Source organism: Corvus hawaiiensis, chromosome 2 (genome assembly GCF_020740725.1).
Source record: "Corvus hawaiiensis isolate bCorHaw1 chromosome 2, bCorHaw1.pri.cur, whole genome shotgun sequence".
Classification (NCBI taxonomy): domain Eukaryota; kingdom Metazoa; phylum Chordata; class Aves; order Passeriformes; family Corvidae; genus Corvus; species Corvus hawaiiensis.
Window position 1 is genome coordinate 57,717,655 of NC_063214.1, and position 22,225 is coordinate 57,739,879.

Consider the following 22,225-nt stretch of genomic DNA (forward strand, 5'->3'; position numbering starts at 1 on the left):
ACACCTTCCTGGCCAGCTCCAGGTGGAAAGAAGTGCTGCTAGCAGCAATGAAGGCTTTTTGGCAGCTCAGCAGCAGGAAGTAGTCTCCCTGCCCATGGCTGCAGGCTGGGTAGCAGAGGAGCAGTGGCACAGGCTGGCTGTGACCAAACGGTGCAGCACTTGGTTCCCAGTCCTCTTCAGTCCTGTGGATCTAAAACATTAATATAACATTTCGGTGGGTTCGTTTTCCTCTATCTCTAATACTCCAAGTGGAATAACAGAGCAGTGGTTCTACAGTGCCACTGGGAATCAGTGTTTCCCGCCCTGAGAGATGCCCCAAGGGCACCCTTGGAGGATGGGTTGGCAATGGAGGACTGTGTGGGATCCAGGCTTGGGCCAGGCTCTGCCATGGGGGCTTTTGAGTTGTGTCCGGGAATAAACGAGACCTGGACTTTTCCCAGGGGCAGTTTTGAAGACAGCTAGTGATGGCAACCAAAAACTGAGCCAGGCAGTAAGTTAATAAGTGGTGTGAGAAATTGGTGCTGGGGGTTAAGTTCAAGTTTGCAGGGTAGGTGTTTCCCACATGTTATGCAATGTCTTCTGCAGTGGGAAGAATGGTGCTTTCCTCTGGTGTGAAGCAAAGCAAAGCAAACAGGAGTTCCACTTCCACTGGATGAGCTCAATGTCATAACACTGATGAAGTGACAGGTGTTTCCACATGCAGGAGTGTAGGCTGAATAAGAGCCCAAATCAAGTAGTTTTCTAAGTGACAGTGACTGTTCTCACATGTTTTTAATGGACAAAATTCAAAAGGGCTGAGAAACTACAAGAATAAGATAATTTCTTTTTTTTTCCAGGTTGATGAAATTTATTTCAATTAAAAAAAAACAAAAGAAAGAAAAAAGGAAGAAAAGCTGATTGAGGAAAGACTAAAGATTTTGCACATCCTTGTTGTAATGCAACAGTTGTCCTATGCATGTCTCATAGGGAAGACAGCTTAAGGAACATCAGGAAAATGATGCATGAGGCTCAAAGAGGTAATCTCACTGTGTACATATTTTCTGCAGTGTTACATGAAGATCTTAGCAGTAAAGCCTCTTCCCTGTGGACTCTGAATGTATGATAAGAGCTGACCTATGAGGGCTGCTGTCACAGATCAGCTGCTTAGCTGATTGCCGTGGCTCAGAGGTGCTGCATCAGCACACTCAGAGTTGACTTGCCAGTCTGTGAAATCACCCCTGCCCCCAAATGTCACCCTTTTGGTATCTGTGGATTTAAAATGCTTCTGAGACAGAGTCAGTGCCCTGCATGGGGCCTGGTGGAGACTCAGGCTCAGACCAGACACGCCACTGAGCCAAAGCAGGAGTGGGGAGTAGCGCTGCGGAAGCGTATTTTCTTCCCAGACAACTCCATGTACTGACAAATTAAATGCATTTGCTGTTGACATGGAATACAAAGTAAGTTAAAAGCTGATACCCCCAAATGCTTGTCTAACTGTCTATCACAGTCTCTTACAGTGCCAAGTGAATGATGCCAAGTAAATGACATAGGAAGAGGTCCTCATATGAGCACATTGCCAGCTGAAGTTTCTGCTGCTGATCTGACTGAAATGACAGGGAACCAAACAAAAGATGAAAACATAAAGATGTTTATGAAGCTGCAATGCTGACTTCCTATAAGAAGTCCAGTTTTCTAAAAGAGGGGTTTGGTTGACTAGGCAAGACAGTTGAGATCAAATGGGAACTTACAGAGTGAATAACACGGAAGAACATGGTTTTACTTAGGCCACCCCAGCTTGTGACGTGCCCCTGAACTGGGCAGAGAAGCACGGCTGTGTTTGTACATGTTGCACATATTTTCTTCTGCATGCACTTCACTGCACGCAAGTTCACCCAAACTAAGCACACCCTCCTGCCCAGGCAGCCCCAGTCTTGCATTACCAGCCTGTGTGGTGAAATGGCCCTGCTCCACCATGACAGGTGGGGGAGAAAGGGTGGGTGGGTGTTTCCATGTCCCTCTGCTAGCAGGGCAAAACAAAAAACCTTTATTCTTTGGGAGCTGATCTGCTCTCACAGCTTACTCCCCACTTCAGGTTATAATCCCTTTTGGTGACATCACAGGTACTGCTGAGGCCGCCAAGGTGATGTCACAATGAGAAGCTTATGACTGTAAATGGGGAGTAAGTCACAAGAACAGACGACCTCAAAATAAGCTCATATCCTGTTATTACGTAAGTGTCCCTAATAATTATATGAATGTGCCAATAACAAAAAATACGGAAGAAAAAAGGCCCAATGGTCTGTCAGGACATGTGAAGGTGTGTGTAAATTTGACATTTCTCACAGACCTGGAGATCCTTTATTACTATGTCTTGCCTTTAAAACTCTTTCTACTATCAGATCAGTTTTTTAAATCAACCTCAGGATCCTTCCTTATTAAAAGAGAAAAGCACAAATGTTCTCCATATTTTGACATGTCCTATAACCACACACACACCTAGGCATAGCAAAGCATCTCAACCAAGTACAAATCTACATTTTAGTGTCACTAATGTGTTAAGTAAATTGATCATATAAGAACATGGAAATGTGTCTTTCCTGTGAAGCCCTCTGGGCTCCATGGGAGCCATACCATAGAATGGGTGTATATATGAAACTATCTAATTATTACTTGCTGTATTCTTATGATAAATAGGAACTAATAAAATTGAAAACTACGTACAACTGTATAACAGAAAACTTTATTGCAGCTATAAAAATGATACTTTATATGCTGAACTAAATTCTTTGAAGTTGGAAATAATATTCAGAATCTCTAGGGCACTTTTTTGTAGATGTCTTGTCTCCACTGTTGTACAGGTTTATTATTTTCCATGGTCAAGTGTTTATTAGATTTTCTCCTGGAAAATTTTTAATGGATTCTTTTGCTTTGATAGGATAAGAAGCACGTTTAAATGGCTCTAGGGGTAAATTATTTCACATCAACACTTTCAAACACAAAGTCTGGATCTTCAGTAGGTTTTTACATTATGCAAGTAGACATTTAAGGTACTTAATACTTTCTAACCTCTAGTGCCCTTTTTACACAGAGACAGGCAGTCAGCAGGGATTAATCTGATCCTAATTAACCACAAACTCTTCTGATATTTGGTCAGTGCACAGTAGCGTGCTGCCAGGTACACAGAGGTAAACTGATCTGGATTATCTGCCGGTGTATGTGCTTCACAGAGGGAGGTCTGTGCTCCCTGTTGCTGGTGAGCTGCAGGCAGATACAGCTTCAAACATGCAGTGGAGAGACTTCTGTGCAAAGCTGCAGCTGCAAGAAAAGGGGAAAGCACTAATTAGAAGGCCTCTTCTCAATGGCTTTCTATCAAGATTCCATTCTCAGAGAAGCCTTTTCTTGGTGTGGCACCCCCCAGACCAGATCCCTGCTCTCCGCCCTCTCCTGATGCAGGTGTCAGAAGCTCCAGACAAAGTTTATTAGAGAAGAGCTCTCCTTGAGCCATGAGGTGCATAAAGGACCCCCTTGCTTTCTAAACTCCTCCTCAGAGAGGAATCTGGGTGCAGATGTATCCAATTTTTGCCCCAGACTTTATGTTTAAAGGATTATATATGTGAAATTGAATCTTTGTGTGACTTTGGACCACAGGATTAAGAAAGGAAAATGAAATATATTTATATGAATAAAACAAATTATTTATTTTATTGATGGTGATAATTATAATGATTAGACTAAAAGACCTTAATCAGAATGATTTTCTACACAGTACAGATAGTTATAACTACTAGTGTAGTGCACTATTTATGGAAGCAATATTGAAACAGCAATATTAAAGCTAGCAAAACAATCATTAAGCAGAGATTGATGTTACTCACCCATATCAACAACTGTGGGCAAATCTCTTCTGCTCAGCCTTGAAGATTAACCTTGAGGGGAGTCCCCAGACAAGGGACTCCTAGAAGGGGCATATTAGAAGTGCCTGCCATTAAAAAGTGGGATTTCGGTCCCACGGGAACAGTTGCACCCTCTGAGTCGCTGGTGTTGGGAGGTGATGATGCTCCACTCTGCCAGGGTTGATCCATACTCTCCTAAGGCAACAGAGAAAACTGGGGATATGAGGTGGCAGGGAAACCTTGCTGCAGAGCCAAAAGAATTCCTACCCAGTGTTAGTGCTGGGGGCTAACAGCTCTGGCTCTCGATCTCTCTAACAGTGGCATGGCCAGTCCAGCACTTGAACACGGATCCAAGACACTAAAATAAATTTTTTCTGGAAGGACAAAACAGGACTTGCTGTCTGCAGGCTCTTCACAGACCCTCAGCTCTACGAGACCATGGCTTTTGAAATGTCACAAATTATTTGTGATGGTCATCCGGGCCTTAAGCATCAGATCAAGGCAGGCTGATAGGATCACCCCGATGGTTCAGGAAACAACTTTAAAATTGAATTTTTTATTCTGTATTGTTACAAATACCCATACAGATGGAAAAAAGGAGGAAACAGCAGAACAAAAATCAGGGGAGAAGAATGTCCCAAAAATGGGATCCTGAAGTTAACTTGCTGATTTTGAAGTAACTAACACAAGACAAATTCACAAAGTAACTACATAGAATTTCTTTAGATAAAGTGGTGACCAGGGCACCTGGAGTCCTCTGAGCACATTGGGATTCACTGTTTGGGGTTTACCTTTGTTCAGACTGCTCCAAAGAGTGGAGCTGAAAGCCTGCTCAGGCCATGGGAGTAGGCAAGCATGTACTCACATGAGCAAGTGCTGGTTTCCAGTGTAGTTTGTTTGCTTTCCAAGTTCATTCTTCTCTTTTTCCCCTCAACTCTGAAGCACTCCTCTCTGAGCCATTGCAGTTCTTGGAGATCAAGAGAGTTGAAATAATCCCCAGAGAGGCAGTAATTTTGGGAAGCTGCCCTCTCTTGTATCAGTGTGCAGGTTGCCTGATATCCAGCCATTAGCTCTTTCTGACACAGCTGGAGACTGGCAGGAAAAGAGAGCTGACTCCAAGATGAGCTTTCAGGGCTGTAATGCAGAGCCAGTTCCTACAGAAAAAAGCACTGCCTTCTCCTCCTTTAATCAGAAGTGTGCTGGAATAGGCATCTAATAAAATAACATAGTTTTGTTTACATTTCTCTGTAGTAAGTGGGACTATATTAGAGCTATGCTTGGTGACACAAGGTTATTCTCAATTTTTCCTTGGGAAGACTGGGACACCACATGGTTGAGGGTCTTGTGTGAAGCCACACAGAAGGCACGTGCCATTTACTACAGGATGGCTGCTGATCTTTCATCTGGAGCTGTTCTCTGTGCACGTTTGTCCTGAGATGCCTTCCAAAGCTGGGACCCCTCGGCACTGTTGTATTCCCAGCCCCTGAGGCAGTGTGTTTGGAAACAGTAAATCTGTTTTCTGGAATAAAACAAAATTAAACTGTTAAACTATCTTGTTTCATCAGACACATTACTAGTAACAGAAAAGAAAAAGTGTTAAAAAGCTAAATGCTCTGGTGAAGGTCGCTTCTTCAAGGGCATGACAACGCACTGATTCTGCCTGAGATGTGGCACAGCACATATGATCTCTGCATGACTGTTGTAATTAAATGTAAAACATTTATTTCTCAATGCTTTTATTTTCCCATGCTTAATGTCTATTTGTTGCTGCTTGGTCTCATAACAACTCTATTAATTAGGAAAAAGTGTCAAGGGACCAGATAATGAATGAATGAATCCTGAATTATGAAGTTTTTCTTTTTCAATGTTTCCTTTCTTTTAGAAATAGAACAGCTACAGCTTTCTTTAAGTGCTCTTGTCAAATATGGGGACATTTAATGTTGCAGTTCCTTGGAAAATAATACTCTTCAGCATTTCAAGAAGAGAAAAAATATTCATAGATTGTTTGAGGGAAAAAAGAAACCGCTAGCAGTTGTCACAGTGTCAAAATTAATTATTTTGGATTGATCCATTTGCCTTGATCTTTATGACCCTCAAGAATTTCAAATACTTCTCAGTCAATCATTTAAATTCCTCAGTTAAACCCCATACCTCATTAAATAAAGAAATAAGGGGGGGTCTTGATATGCTTTTCTTTAGGCCTGTCACTGCACAGTCTGAAAATACAGATCATGGCATCTTAAAGTATTCTCAGGAGTTTTCAAATAGCAAAAAAATGTTTCTCTGTACAGTTCATCACATTCTCATCAGTGACACTTTCTTGCTGGAACCTCTTAGGGCTAACTTTAAGTATCACCTTCAGTGGTAGAAAGAGACCCTGAGACACTAAATTTACTGGTGACCATGCTAATGTCACCAAACAACAAAGGATTGCTTGGTGAAAGGCAAAGGGAAGAAAAGGAAGGATACACTTAGAAGACATACATGGAAAGATTTAAGATGTGTGTGAACTTTTTTGGGTGCATACTGACTTCTTAAAGATATTGAAGTCTAATGGAAATATTGCAGAATGGAAAGAGGACTCAAAATATCAGGCTATGGGAGAGTGTGCAGTATATATAGTGCACAGACACTGTAATTTTTCAATGCCCAAACTATGCAAACAGATGCATTTCATAGGCATCATCTACTTGATCCCATCATATGTCCCCATGGATACATGAAAGTTGGCTCTTGCCCTGATCTGTGTTTTCCCATGGTAGATCATTTCTCCTCTGAGAATTCAGCCTCCTTTAGCTCCTGCTTCTTTAAGATGGCATAGCTGGTTAGTTTTCCATTTTCAGTTTTTCACCTTTCATCTGCTTTTCCCATTCTCTCATGATGTGACAAGCAATACAAACCAGTATCTGGACCTTGAATACTGCCACAGAGGAAGCTGAAATCAGAAGCAAATCAGAGCCATTTATAGATCAAACCTGAAAAGTATTTTGCTGCAATTTGTGTTTTGTGCACTGTGATAACTTAAAGGGGAAAGGCATCAAACACCCAGGCTGTAAAAAGGCTCAGACTGCTGGCATTTAAACTTAGTCCCCAGAGAGAGCCCAGACCTCTCAAGTTTCTCTCCTCGTAGCGGGTTAAGACCTCAGGCAGCATGGTGGCCCTTGCCCAGATCTGATGAGTTGCCCCTGCCAATAGCCCTGGTTCCCCGAGACAGCAGGGCAGCACTAACTCCTCTGGTGTGTGTCACATCATGCACTTCCATGTGGGCCACAGGGATGTCCCTGCCACATGCATGTATAGCTTGTGTGGAGATGTGCTACACCAAAGCTAAAAAATTTGCCAATTTGCTTTCTTGTCATCCTACTCACCTCTCAGGCAGCACTTCCCAAGATCTGGGATAAAAGTGTCCCCTTGGTGAACATCAGGGGAGACACTTTGCACTACCACAGCAATTCCCAACCTCAGCCAGAGCAGCTGATGCCCTTCAGCAGGACCTGCACTACCTGTGGTTTTTGTCCTGTGTAAAATCCAGATTGCATGTGGCATCTCCAGTGAAGCTTCCCAGAAAAACAATGACTATTTCAGTGGAAAGCTGTTGCTCAATCCCTGAGACTGCTGTTCCCCAGAGCCTAGTTCCGAAAACCAGCAATAAGAAATAGGATTGAGTGTTACTCCTATTACCTTTGGGAGAATTCTCTTAAGTAATTTAATTTAATTTGATATAATTTATATTAATTTTTTCTAGGTAAATTTTTTTCATGTACCCAGAATCTTAATTCCTGTATCACAGATTGCAGTCCCCTGTCTGTACTTCTCATCCATCCATATCTTGTCCTCTTTTCTTTTTTTTTATGCCAGTCCTCACATGATTGCACATCATTTTCAGAAGATTTCACACTTCTGAAAGTCCATATGGTTGTCAAAATCTTTTCTGATGCCACTTGTTTATGGCTTCAAAATAATCAACATAGATTCACACGTCCTGGGTTTTTTCCCCCCGTTCCTTCCCCCATTCTCTTTTGTACACAACTCCAATAAGATTAATTCACTTTTTCTCCAAATGATGCTGCCAAAGTTAACACATCAGTGGAGAAGGCTTGGAGCAAAAATCTGTTCCATCTTGCTATGCTCTTCATTCATGTCAGGCTGCAAGCTAGCTGTCATTCCAGAGAGCAGCCAGTTTTTCTTTGGGCCATCTACCAAAAATGGCATCATCAGAAAATGTCCTGGTGACCTGGTATGTCTAAGAGACAACAAGCCTCCATTGCAGAGAACAGAGCACACCAGTAGTTGCATCCCTGTGGTGTCACTGAGTGATGCTGAAAGCAGAGTTTTGTCCCCTACAGTCTGCTAGAGACAAGGTAAGTACCAAATCCAATGGATTTAGTAAGGAGATGCTAAAGAGAGGAGAGGGCAGGAAAAGAGAAGAGCCCTGGGTCCTGTCCTGCTTCATTTCTGGACATGGAGCTGCAACTGCAGTCTCAGGCTTGAGACCTGTCCAAAGCAGTGAGACGAGGCCTGTATAGGAAGCTGGTGGGGCTGGCAGAGTGGGAGCATCTCCAGCCTCATGTCAAACAAGGAGATAGTGCCGTACTGAGTGGGATTTTTATGGGCCTGGAGTTTTGTGATGGAGTGGGATGAGCTGAAGGGGAAGAGAAATAAAAGAAAGGGGAAGATAAAGGGAAGGAAGGAAGGAAGGAAGGAAGGAAGGAAGGAAGGAAGGAAGGAAGGAAGGAGCGAGCATCTGTGGGGACAGGCAGCATGAATCTAAAAGAACTCATCTGCAATGAAAGCGGTTGGAAAAGCAAACCAGCCCATCAGCTCAGAGCAAAGATTATCCTGGAAACCTGGAAAACATTGCACTTGGGCCCTGCTGGCAACCTGAGAGCTTCAGGATCTTATCCCCCAGGGCTGATGGCTTCCCTCCACATTCCCTATCTCATCCTAATTCCTCAAGAGCGGGCTATTGCACAGCCCCACATGCCTGAAGCTGGTACACCATCTGGGGCTAGAAAACAGGAGGAGGGTCACAGATGGTTCCCATCTTTCTGCTCCTCTCCTGCCCTCTGGCTTCTCCCAGCACTACCCTGACCTCACGGCCAGCTCTCCTACCCAGGTAGGTGGCAGTGGCAGACCTGGCAGTGGTTGTTTCTGTTGCTGCCTCAGACAGCCCCGAAAGTCCTTTCTTCAAAACTTCTGCAGAGTCTTTACACAAGTGGCAGGATGGCAAAGAGCATCCTCACCCATCCTGTGGGAAAACCACAGGGCCATCAGCTCTTGAAAGAAAGCAAGGCAGCAAAGTGTCAGGGAGAGAAACTTGAAGAGCAGAGGCTGCATTTCTGTGGCTTTACATGGAACAATAGGGGAACACTGGCATCTAGCCAAATTCCATAAGCAGAGGCACAGAGTAATTAGCTGAAGCTTTGCTTTCTTGTGACAAAAAAAAACCCCTCCAAAAGTAGGAAAAAGTGGGACACAACCATATCATGGTAAGCTATGTGAAAAAAAACCCCTTACTCCTAATCACAGCCCAGCTTAAATAAAAATATGTCCATGCAACAGTACACGTGAGCTGCAAAAAATGGCTGTTAATTCATAGAAGCAGGAAGAATTATAAAATTGGTCTTATGTGTTGCATTCTTAAAGAGCAATGGACAGCCCTGTCCCCAAGTTCATTACACCTAAGGAGCAGGAGCTCTCCAGTAGCACTGCTAACCTCACAAGAAGCATTGTCTTGGCAGGAGTTGGGTCATACTTAGCAGATTATCTTCGTACCAGGAGGGCTAAAATTTTCATCAACGTAAACAGAGGAATTCGTGACAGGCAGCCGGCTTACCGTGCCGTGCTCGGGGGGCTCGTTCTCAGCGGATGCTCGGCTCCATCCCAAGAGCAGCCCCGTGGGCTGCGGCTGCTTCCTCGCCCTTGGCTCCAGCGCAGGGAAAGGACACGGCAGAGCCCTTCGAGTCACGGAGCCACTGGGTTATCCTGTTCCCCAGCTTCGCGGTGGAAGGGAGGGAGGAGAAGCAGAGCAGGGGGGCGGGAGAGCAGCACGGACGCTGCCAGCAGCTTAGGCTGAAATACAGGGCACGGAGGCTGCGAGGGCAGCAGGGCACTGAGCCAGAGCCTGAGGGTCCCCCCCGTGCCCCGTGCGCTGCCATTCGTGTGCGCGGGGACCACGAGATGGCACTAGCAACTTGTGCAGGCTGGTGGCTTCCCGACGTGGCACAAAAAGCCAGCACGCTGCATCGCTGTGATCCCCTCACACGGCACAGGCACTCCGCAGTCACGCAGCTGGGAACGGGGTAGCTCTCCTACCGACCGGTCAGCTTTGGCTAAATCCATTTTCCATCGCCATTTCAGTATGTGCCATTAAGTCGGCAGTTTTCACTTATGACAGGCAGATTGGATTAATGGCCTCCGCCTACCAAGCTATTTTCCATTTTATGCCCCATATATTCAGGAGGGAAGTGATTAAAAGGGACAACTGATTCAGACGTCAGCCATGCTTTAACGCAGGAGGCTGAGCCACAGCAGGGGCAGGATGCACCTGCACAGCTGTGAAGCCCTCTAAGACTCCCTTCCTGCAGCCAAGTTGAAGCAACACTGCCTATCTGTAAATTGCTAAAAAATGAGCAGCAGTTTGAATACTGTTCTCGATCTCCAAGGCCAGCCCAACACTGTTTGGGTTGTACCCACACCCTTCAGAGATGCCCCACAGGTCACTAGACACACCACAGAGCAGCTGGCCTGGCTTCCCTCCTGCGCTGCTGCAGGATCTGTACGGGTCTTGAACACAACCAGCCCGCGGTGCCCGGGGCTTGTTATCTGAACTCAAGTGAGGACTGCACTGCAGCCCAACTGAGAGGTGTTTTTTACAGCATGACCCTGAGAGGCTGGGTTTCATGCTGTGGGACGTCCAAGGAAACATGGGAGGACAGGAAGATGCAAAGTCTGGTGGGAGAGTGTTGGAGACAGAGGGGCCGAAGCTTGATGTAGCCTCTTCCGTAATGGTAACAGTCCTAGGGGTGAAGGGCACCACCAGGAAGTGTCTTGGTGAAAGCCGCTTGAAGTGGTCCAAAACAGAGACAACAAGCAATCAAACAATCCAGTGTCTGAACCTGCTCCCTGTCCTACTTCCATTTACCACTGAAGATACATTCTGCCACAGGATTTATGCCTTGGAAGGCTGCAAGACTTTCCAAAACAAGCACTTGTATTCCTCCCCAGTTATCTCACAACCCGTTGGTTCCTGAGCTCAGGAGGACACAATCCTTCCCAGCTACTGAGGCAACATTGCCCAGAAGTCTGCATTGACTTCTGGAACAGAAAGTGCTCAGTGAAACTATCTGGGTGAAGGCTGCAAATAAATGCGTCTATCTTCTCATGCAGGGAATGAATTCAGTGCTGCTTATTGCCCTGAGCTGCTGTGGAAACCCGAGGAATAAAGAGAGATTCAACAAGAAATCTGACAAATTGACGGAGGATAAATCCATTGGTAGCACAATGTAGCAGTTGGTCACACAGTGATCTGAGCAGTTTTTGGCTCAGGCTGTCTGGACTCTGTGTAAATTTAGCAATTTGCACTATGCTGAATCCTGGAAGCTGGGAAAGAATGCCACAGGGAGGATTGCTCTGTACTCAAATGACACTTGGGCTCAGATGAGAGACAAGTCATTATCCAAACAGAGGTAAGTTTGAGGATTTTTTTGGGGAGACTCAACATGGTTATGAGGTGAGGAAATCACACCTCATAAACCTGTTTGGGGCTTCAGAAGGCATCAACAAATAAGTGTACAGCTAAGAACAGTTTTCCAAAGCCCTTCATCAAAGCCTTTACAGGAAACCCTACTGTAATGGTTTAAGAGGTAAGGTTATGTGAATAAAGGGCTGATTAAAAGGTGGTAAACAGAAGGTAGAAATAAATAGCCAGTTCTGACACTGGAAGGAGGTTGGCAGTGGAGTCATGCAGGGATTTGTACTCAAGCTTATATTGCTCAGCATGACTTAAATCTGGAAAAAGGGGGGCTTCGTGAGATGGGAGTTTGTTGAGGTTATTAAGCATCCAAGATAGTAAAAATGATGAATAACTGGGGAAGCTGAAGAAAAGTCTCCCAATAGACAGCAACTGGGCAATAAAAAGGCAGATAAAATTCAATGTGGCTAATTTTAAAATTAATTACATATGAAAAATATCTAATTTTACATACATGATAGTAGGGTCTCAGTTGAGCTTTTCTGCTTAGGAATTGGACCTTAGGGCTATGTAGATATCTATGAAAAGGGTAGCTCAGTGCTCGGCTTCAGCCAAAGCAGCAACTTCCATTACTAGGAGAGAAACAGAGAATAAAATGCAAAACACCTTCAGGCTGTTCTGTACATTCATACAGTGCATCTAAATCTCTAAAACTATGCATATTTATGGACCCTCTAGCTCAAAAAGCACACAAAAGAAAGGTAACAAGAACGAACAAAAGCATGGAATGGTTTTCCTATGAAGAATGAGTAACTGGATTAAGACTTCTCAGCTTGATAGGACAAACAATATTCTGATTTCTGCAGTAGTTAACACATGCACAGTTTGAAACTGCTTCCTAAGCCCTTTGTGAGGTGGTACTGTCTTCCCAACACCTGGGTAGCTCCATTCTGGTGGGCAGATGGGATGGCCAGTGCCAAAGCTCAGGCTGTTGAACCTGAAAATCACTCTTGGAAGACCTCAGCACTCTCAGGATGTAAACCCAGATGATTTAGAGATCTGATGGGGCAGTTGGGTCCAGAGCTGTCATGGCTGGATACAGGCTCTTTAGTGAAGGGTGGAACATGGTGATGAAGTTTGTGCTCTAAGCAACTGAGTGGCACGAATTCATGCATGTTTGTGAGGGAACAGAGGGTGAGAAACTCAAGAGCTCATGGGTCAGGAGAAGCTAACAAAAGGGATATTGTTGTGGGCATCTCCTACAACCCAATCAATCAAGAAGGGAAGACAGATAGAACCTTCTTTAAACAACTCGGGAGTTATTCAGGACAGACTAGAAAAACTCCCGTCTTCCACAACTGGAAAAATCTGCCAATTGGAAAACTCTCTGTCTTCAGTCACAAGACAGTCACTCACAAGATGTCAGGCCTGCCATGTGTCTGTATGCAGCAGCAAAGTTTTGAGGGGAAAATTACTAATCACACTAGAAGACTGAGTCAGGGATGCAGAAAGCTGGACACACCAAGTCCATGGGGCTGGATGGGCTACCACTGACAGTGCAACAGAAACTGGCCAATGTGATGGCCATGACTGATACACTGAAGGCCAGGGCTGCCACTCAGAGACCTCCACTGGCTGGAGAAAGGTGCCAGGGAGAATCCCACGAAGTTCAATACAAGCAAATGTGAGTCTTGCACGTGGCACAGACTAACCTGGTATGACAGCACAGGGGAATGCACCTCCTGGCTAGGGAGCAGCTCTGAAGAAAGAGACCTTGGGGTCCCAAGAACAGCAAGCTGAACATGATTTAGCATCCTTGCAGTGATAAGGCCAAGTGGTATAAACAAGGGAGCTGCCATCAGGTTGACAGAAATTATTTTTCCTGCCTACTGAGCACTCGTCATCCACATCCACAAATCTGTGCAGTTTTGGGATTGTCAGTACAAGAGCGATATTGACAAGCCTGAGAGGGATCAGATGATCAGGGAATGAGAGTGTATGATGTGGAAGGCCCTGGCTGTAGGAGCAACTGCAGTGTTCCAGCACCTAAAGTGGGATTACAGAGAAGACAGAGCTGGGATTTCTCACAGGTGCTCAGTGAAACAAGAGGGAAAGATCACAGTTCTGGACATGGGAAATTCTGACTGCAGATTAGGAAGCAATTCTTCACCATTACAGTGGGTAAGCACTGGCAAACATTGCCCAGAGACACTGTGAAATTGCTACCTTTAGATACTTTCAAATCTGACCAGACAAGGTCCTGAACAACTTGATTTAACTCCAAAGCTTGAAGCTTGAGCAGCTTTGTGCCTGCTTTCAGCAGATGCTTTGGACTAAACAACCTCCAGAGGCCTCTTCCAACTCCTGATGTTTCTACAGCTCTAAAAGTGCCATAAAATATATATATTAACCCCACAGTGTTAAACCATAAAACCATAAAAATCAAACAAAGCCAAACCTACACAGCTTTGCATATACAATGTAATGCTGACATGCAGACGTGTCCCATGGGGGCATAAAGAAATGCATAACAGGTACCACCACCCACTGATGAAAATAAGAGGAGAGGATGATTATGAAAACCAATGTACATCAAACAAACCAAGATGGGATTTATGCATGCAAGATTACCAGTATGTGTCACATATTTTCTCATTCCGCTTTACTAGAGAAAATTATTTACAACACCACAGTGAGAATCTAAAGACCCAGCCTGCAGAGGCAAAACTGAGCCCAACATAAAAATATTTTTGCTGTGATTATTTTGCAATTATCCCACCAACACACACTGGAAAAAGCTGTAGAGTTTGTGGAACTGCAGTCATTTTGGAAGCCTAGTTAAAGTACTCTGTAAGTCTGCAATACTTCATAAATGAATACGCAGAGGGTTAAGTACAACTGACTTTTCATCTCTATTTTATTTCACGGAAGCAGTGCATTCTGGGGTGAGAAGGAGAGAGAGTTCAGGAAAAACCTGCAGTTCTCAAAATACATTGTTCATAATTTAACCAAAACAATAAGTAAATGCCATGGAACTTGTGCATATTCAACTCTCTGAAAAGATAAGCCCCTTCTTAAATAATGGGAAGAGAATTAATGAAGCCTACCTTAGTGAAACACACTTCATAATCTGGCTTTCTTTTTACAGACAAGAAGTTTTCTGTACACCATCACCTCTGTTTTTCCTGACAGTAGCATACTCAGTATTTTACAAGATTTGGTTACAAGCACCATCAATGTAAACAATCAAAACTTCAATCTCTAGTTACGTATCAGTAAACAGAACAGAAATACTTGGGAGACAGAATCAGTGGGGACAGTACAAATTCAGAGTCTGTGGACACTCATTTGGTTCTCTTCCCATTAGGATTAATGTGGCAAAATCTGGAGCTGTTTGTGGAGCTGCTGGTTAATAACACACCTGAACCTCATGATTGATGCTTGAGCTGTCCTGTGCCTCCCTGTGGATCTCCATTACCAGTGCTTCCTGCAGCATCAGGTGACAGCCCCCAGATGTGATGGACTCCTTCTAGAAGCATGCCTTAGGTGGAAAGATGGTTCAGAGCCTCCTCTTCATTAAAAACCCCAATCAGCTTTAGTCAGGAGTTTCACTGTTGGCATGATGCCAGGATGAGACAGCTACATCAGCTCAAACAAGTTTTTTATTTCATGTTCAGATCAAATGTTATCTGTATCACTAAAATATTGTGAAAATACCGTGATTATGGACAGAAAATAAGGAAGCACAAATTTAAACCTGTGGATGCTGACTGTCCTAGGCATCACTGTTGTGTGATGAAATGCAAAAAACAGATGGAAAAAGGGGTAGTCTGACTTCACAGTGCTTTATATATACTTTGGCAGGGTATAAACAGTAACATGGGAGGACAACTTTAGATAAATCAGGTTCACGTGTTCCAGGGGGGGGATTTGATCTAAAGGTCATGACAGTCAGAGGAAAGACTGCATGGGGTCTGAAGGAGCATAGAGCAGGTAAACACATGCCCACCATGACAAATCCTTCATTAGTGCTATTTTTGGTCCCAGAAAGAGAACAGTTTACCCAAAACTGCAGTAAGCCTAAACAGTTTTAGAGGGCAGGAAAAGGCTGAGAATCTTCTGTGCTCTTTACCTTGAATAGATTTTCCAATTTATTCATTGTGTTTAGCACAAAAGACGAAGTCTACCCCTGATAAATACTATGACAGCATCTCACAGAGAGGAGACTTGGACTTCAGTTTGATGCCTTTTTTCCTGTGTGGAGAAAACAACAGCAAAAGGAAAAAGCCTTGACTATCCCTCTGGCCTCTTCTGGACTTGGGCTGAAGGCTCCTCCCCTATAAACCTGTACTCATTTTCCCCTGGACTTTCTTCCAGAATAGTTTGTAAAAACCATGCACTTACCTAAATGGGCCAGGGGAGCTGTTCCACTTTTTGTAACTATTATTTACAGTATGTGTGTGCTTTTTCACCTTTTTTTTTCCCCTCCAAAGCAGCAGTTCTTTTGATTAAAATTACCTGGTAATACAGCAAATATTTTTCTCCAAAAATGAGTTTTTATTCCATACACCACAATGCCATCATGGTAGGTCTTCAGCATCTACACCTGTATATAGCTTACATCCAGCATTATACATACACCTTTTAACATGGTCATTTCCCCAGTGGCTTGACCAGAGTTGTAATCAGTGACACTTGTTAGCCAAAAATTTTAGAACATGCATTATAAAATCTGTTTATATGACTCCTGGTGAAGGTACTTAGCTGTCATATTAGCAGCTTTTCACTTACTTTTTTTTTAACACCAAATGAATTAGAGCAAAACAGGTTACCAAGAATGCATATTTTAAAAACACCTTCTGAAAGCCAGTAACATTTGACTTGTTTTCCCTTTGGATAGAGGTATTCAAGAAGAAATATGTTTTACCCAGAAAGAAGTATGTTTGCACTGGAAATATGAAGAAAAATTTCTGCATTAATTATTTCTAACAGAAAAATAACAACCCTTTAAAAAACAGGGAGCTGTCTTTTATTTGAATCTTATGGTGTAGCGATACATAAAAATGCTGGGTTATCTTTCTTGGTTTGTATTCCAAAAAGGTAAGCTGTATTGCCTGAGTTAGAAACAGCAAACGTGGTTTACTTGGGTTATCACTGTCTGAACAAGTGGTTCAGACAACAGTCCAGATGGCTCCCTCTAGCTGGAAGGGATGGGCTTTCTGGGTGGGGGGGGCTGAAAATGTTCTCTAAGGTTTCCCTTTTGGCACTTTCTGCATCCTGGTCTGTCAAAGTAAAAGATACAGAGGAACTTCCTCTTCCCTGGGGAAGGAGTAAAACTTCTTCCAAAGAAGTTTCTATAAATACATTGGCAGCAAAAAGAGGGCTAAAGAGTCTCCATTCTCTGCTGGATGCAGAGGGCAGCACAGTGTCAAGGGGTGAGGAAAAGGCTGAGGTACTTAATGCCTTTTTTGCCTCAGTTTTTAACACCAAAACCAGTTGCCCCCAGGATACCCAGCAATGACAGCTGGAAGCTAGAGATGGGGAGCTGAGTGAAATCACTATAATCCATGAGGAAAGGGTTAATGACCTTCGGTCCCAATTAGACACAGCCTATGTGCCCTGATGTGATGCACCTGAGAGTATTGAGGGAGCTGGCAAAAGATCTTGCCAAACTGGTTTCAACTCTTTTCCAGCAGTTCTCGTTTACCGGAGAAGTCCTGGTTGACTGTAAATTAGCAAATGTAATGCCCATCTACAAGAAGGGTTGGAAGGACAATCCAGGGAACTACAAGGCCTCTCAGCCTGACCTCGGTACTGGGGAAAGTAATGGAGCAGATCATCCTGAGTGTCATCATGTGGCATGTGCAGGACAACCAAGGACTCAGGCCCAGCCAGTGATGCCATGAAGATTTTTTGCCTTTTCTTTTATATCCCTGTTATACCTTTTTTACAACTTCTGTATTCCTAGTGCTTTTTGCCTACATTCTTGGACTTGTTTGTCAAGCTGAGAGACTAAACATTGTAGAAGCTCTGTAGGTAGGGATCAGTGTGTCCCAGACCCCAAGGTCCTCTCCAGAACACATTCTGTAAACCAAGATAGAACCATGCAGGGGAAGGCTCCTTGGGGAGGGGGGCTCATTCAAGCCTCTCATTGGGGAATTTTTGATAGATATGCTAATCAGTAAAACCTATAATGTTATACCAGATCTTTTGGGGGAATTGCGGGGTGCATTTTGGTGCATTTGACCTGGACGTGTGCACCTAAGGATCCTTAAAATAAATATCAAGGTAAAATCCCTTTTCCCCTTCTAACCGTGTTTGACTCTTGATTTTAAGACCAGGATAAGGCATCACCAGCATGGGTTTATGAAAAGCAGGTCCTGCTTGACCAACCTGATCTCCTTTTATGACAATGTGATCCACTTAGTAGATGAGGGAAAATCTGGGGATGTTGTCTATCCAGACTTCAGGAGAGCATTTGAAACTGTCTCCTGCATCACTGTCCTGGAGAAACTGGCTGCTCATGGCTTGGATGGGTGGACTCTTCACTGAATAAAACTGGCTGGATGGCCAGGCCCAGAGAGTGTTGGTAAATAGAAATAAATCCAGCTGGTTGCTGGTGACTACTGGTGTTCCCCAGGGCTCAGTACTGGTGCCAGTTCTGTTTCACATCTTCATTGATGATTTGGATGAGCAGATTGAGTGCATCCTCAGTAAGCTCACAGATGACACCAAGCTAGGCGGGAGTGTTGATCTGCTGGAAGGCAGGAAGGCCCTGTAGAGGGACTGTGACAGACTGGATTGATAGGCTGAGAACAGTCTTGTGGGGTCAAGTAAGGTGAACCAAGTGCTGGGTCCTTCACTTGGGTCAAAACAATCCCATGCATTGCTACAGGCTGGGGGAAGAGTGGCTGGAAAAGGATCTGGAGGGGCTGTTCCACAGCCAGCTGAACACGATCCAGCAATGTGCCCAGGTGGCCAAGAAGGCCAATGGCATCCTGGTTTGTATCAGCAGCAGTGTGGCCAGCAGGACCAGGGCAGTGATTGACCCCTGTACTTGGCACTGGTGATAGCTGCACCTTGAGTCCTGTGTCTGGTTCCAGGCCCCACAATTCAGGAAGGACAATGAGGTGCTGGAGCATGTCCAGAGAAGGGCAACAGAGCTGGTGAAGGGTTTGGAGCAAATGTCTGATAAGGAACAGCTGAGGGAACTGGGATTGTTTAGTTTGGAGCAAAGGAGGCTCAAGGGTTACCTCACTGATCTCTACAACTACCAGAAAGGAGGCTGCAGTGAAGAGGGGGGTCGGTCTCTTCTGACATGTCTTGAGTGATAGGACGAGAGGAAACAGCCTTAACTTGCACCAGGGGAGGGTCAGATTAGATATTAGAAAAAAATTACTCACTGAAAGGGTGGTCAGACCTTAGAATAAATTGTCCAGTGAGGTGGTGGGGTCAGTCTCTGGAAGTGTTCAAGAGGTGTCTGGATGTGGCACTTGGGGATATGGTTTAGGGGTGATTATGGTAGTGCTAGGTTGACACCTGGACTCAGATGATCAGACCTCTTCCAACCTTGACGATTGTGTGATTCTGCCCCACCTCACCACTGCCAGCTCTCAAAGGTTGGAAGGAAAGTGTTTCCTCACAAGAAACTTCTTGCCAGACCCTACTGGAGCTGTGCTGCTGGGCCCTGCTGTGCTTAGAGCTGCCTTTAGAACCTGTGAAAAGGAAGTAAGACCCTTTTCTTCTCCCATCTTTCTTAAAGGAATTTCTCAGAGAAGTTAAAGCAGTTTGGTGTCACAAATTCTTCATTTTCTGCCAAATTAAAATGGAATATTATGCGCCTCTTCCAGCATTTCCTTCACCACCAGTCCAAGGGCTGGTCAGAAAACCAACTTCTGCACTGCTGTGCAAAAGCCTCTGTGCTGATCATATCCTCCAGTACAAAGGTACAGGGTGCAATCTCAGACTGCTTTACTGTCCCCCATTTGAGAATGCCAGTCTCAGAGGGTGCTGAGTATTTTCTTCAAATACTTAACACACTCTTCTGCATCACCTTCTCCTCAAAAAGGAACCTTCTGTAAGCTCAAGGTGGACCCACTGCTGTCATTCACAAGTAGAACATGTTTGCTCCGGAAGGTCTAAGATAGAGAAACCTCAGATGTAAAATTCTTCTTCATTAACTGGTGAAGCTGGGCAAACACTATCATCCAGAGAATATGAAGCTGCTCTCAGCGCCTGTTTGTGCTGCTTAGAGGGAGATGCTGAGATGAAAGAGCTGGAAGACCATTCTGAAAGAGAAGGCAGTGAACCATCAACCGACTCAAAGGTATTGCACATGGCTGATACAGGCCTTCCACTGGTGGCTGCCTGTTTAGCCCTACTGACAGTTTGTTTCTGTGATGGAAGAGAGTCTTCCAACTCACTGCAAAATCCATTAAGAGCAGAGTATGCAGACACCACAGACAGGTCTGAGAAGGACAGCTTCATCCCTGTGTCCACATCAGTCTCTTGGGCACCCTCCAAGTCATCAATGTTCAGCTTGGGGCTGCATTTCCATGTTTTTAACCTGGTTGCAGGTGACCCAGTATTTAAAAACTGAAATGGTTCACTGAAATGAAATGTCTCTGATCCTGAAGAGGAGTTCACTGTGGGCAAGCAGAACAGAGACTTGCTTCGTTGAAATGACCAAGAAATGCTGGAGGCACTCCTGGATCTGCGTGTGAAGTCTCCTTGATCACTGTGTCTCAAGTCCTGCTGGGAGAAACCAAGATAATGACCAAGGCCATTTGTGTGATGTACCTTTTTTTCACCCATTTCTTGTGGCTGTTCAGAGACAGATCGGTGGCTCTGAGGAAGAAAGGCTGGCAGAGTGGTGAAGTGGGAATCTGTTGACACAGATGGATACGGTTGCTTCTTCTGCTTTGCAGACTTCCTACACCAACTGTGTGCTTGCTGCAGCGGGGAGAGGGAGAAAAGAAGATCACATTAATACAGAATTGGCAGTTTTACAACCCTAAGTCTCCATTGCTGAGTTGTTACTGCAAATAATTACGAAGCAGACTTCAGTCAGTATGCCTGCAGCAAATGTTTCACTGCAATAACAAAGACAAACCACTCTGCCAAAATCCCAAATATTTACATAAGGAGCCTTGAAGACAACAAGAATAAATGGTAGAGAAGCCTTGCCTTGTGGGCTGAATTACACTAGCTTGAATTTCTCACTTCCTATTGACTTGTTGAGATTCATTCATATTCTGTCTTCCAACATTACTACCTTAGTGGATAGCTTAAGAACAAAAATAAAGAAATAGAAGAAATATATAATTATAATTTCTCATTTCTTCCTTACTTGTTTTTGTTTTGTCCTCTTTTGAAACATCAGAAAGCCTTCAGCAAGCAAGCTCATTCTGTCTTCTCAATGGGAATTTACTACTTCTTTCAACTCTTTCACACTTTCTTTCTTACCTAGTTAGCTCTATTAACTATCTCACAGTGACACTACAGACGCACATTCAATTTGCTTGTAGACACCTAGACTGAAGACCTAAACTGATGAGTATGATCCAAATCTGGACCTGAATCTCAGTCCTAGGGCAGGATTCAGTTGCCTACCCATCAGATACTCAAGTATTTGAACAGGGAAAGCAGCTGTGACAAATGGTGAGCCAACATCCTTCTCAAGAAGGAGCTGGAGCCAGGTGGCTTTCCTATGGAATTAGACACTGATGGCTGGGTAACCAAAACTGTGCTTGAGAAATCATAAAGTTTTTCACCTTCCCACTTATTTCAGTGAGGCTTTTAGAAATTCCCCTTTCAAAAAGTTTAATTAAAAGTCTTCTTACAGGAGTTTCTCACATAATACAAAGCACTTGATCTCTGGCCCAAAAGGGACAGGAACTAATGGGGAAAAGTGCAAGATCATAGTCTTGAGAATAAACAATTATCTCAGCTATGGGACTTGTCAGTTAGAAACAAGAGAGGAGAAAGAACTGGATATCCTGATCTCTTTCTGCTATTAAAGCAACAAGGCTGTGACAACATGGTACTGGGCAGTCTAAAGTGAGTTATAAAAGCACTGTGGACAACTCTGCTACAGCCTCATCCAGAATGCTGCACATGATTCCAATCACACCTATGTGAAAAAGAATAATTGTGAAGTGAAAAAGATGGAGCCACAGGAAAAAAAAAAATAAGATGAACTATCTATTAAAAAAACTCAACCACAAACTAATAAAAGGTTTCTAATAACAACAGAAGAAGAGTCTTCTGGGGCAAGTAATGGATAAAGACAGAGCTTGTTCATTTTACCAAAGAGATTATATGACATGACAGAAAGAGCTGAGACTTGGCAACCAAGGAGGTTCTTTGTATCCAGTCTCTAGAAGAGCGCCATACATTGATGCTTCTAACATCTTGCTAGTGCACATCACATTGTCTTAGTGACCCAGATCTGTCATAGCCATCTTCTGGTTTTTATTGAAGTGATTTTATGGGCAAAAAAAGGATTTTCACATCTGTAAAAAATGCTTTGCTCATTCATGATCTCTTACTAGAGATTATAGGACAGCCAAACCATAGAAGTTCATTTAGATGCTGTAGATGAGTAAATATACATATGTATACTATATATATATAATGAGGTGTGTTAATTCATAACCTA

At 43.9% G+C, this 22,225-nt stretch overlaps 2 protein-coding genes across 2 annotated transcripts in view; both read right to left on the reverse strand.

The window, feature by feature from the left end:
- Positions 1 to 10,013, reverse strand: part of SERPINE3 (serpin family E member 3) — a 32,953-nt gene extending 22,940 nt beyond the window's left edge. Inside the window, exons 1-3 of the transcript XR_007201703.1 lie at positions 9,709 to 10,013; positions 3,855 to 5,391; positions 2,120 to 3,294 (exon numbers count right to left, since the gene is read on the reverse strand). The gene's annotated coding sequence lies outside the window, so the exon portion shown is untranslated. Of the gene's footprint in view, positions 3,295 to 3,854; positions 5,392 to 9,708 lie in introns of the transcript that reaches the window.
- A 7,819-nt stretch (positions 10,014 to 17,832) lies between these two features.
- Positions 17,833 to 22,225, reverse strand: part of FAM124A (family with sequence similarity 124 member A) — a 39,534-nt gene continuing 35,141 nt past the window's right edge. The window contains exon 4 of the mRNA XM_048295635.1: positions 17,833 to 20,517. Coding sequence (XP_048151592.1) covers positions 19,720 to 20,517 — 798 coding nt within the window. The 3' untranslated portion in view covers positions 17,833 to 19,719. The remainder of the gene's footprint in view (positions 20,518 to 22,225) is intronic.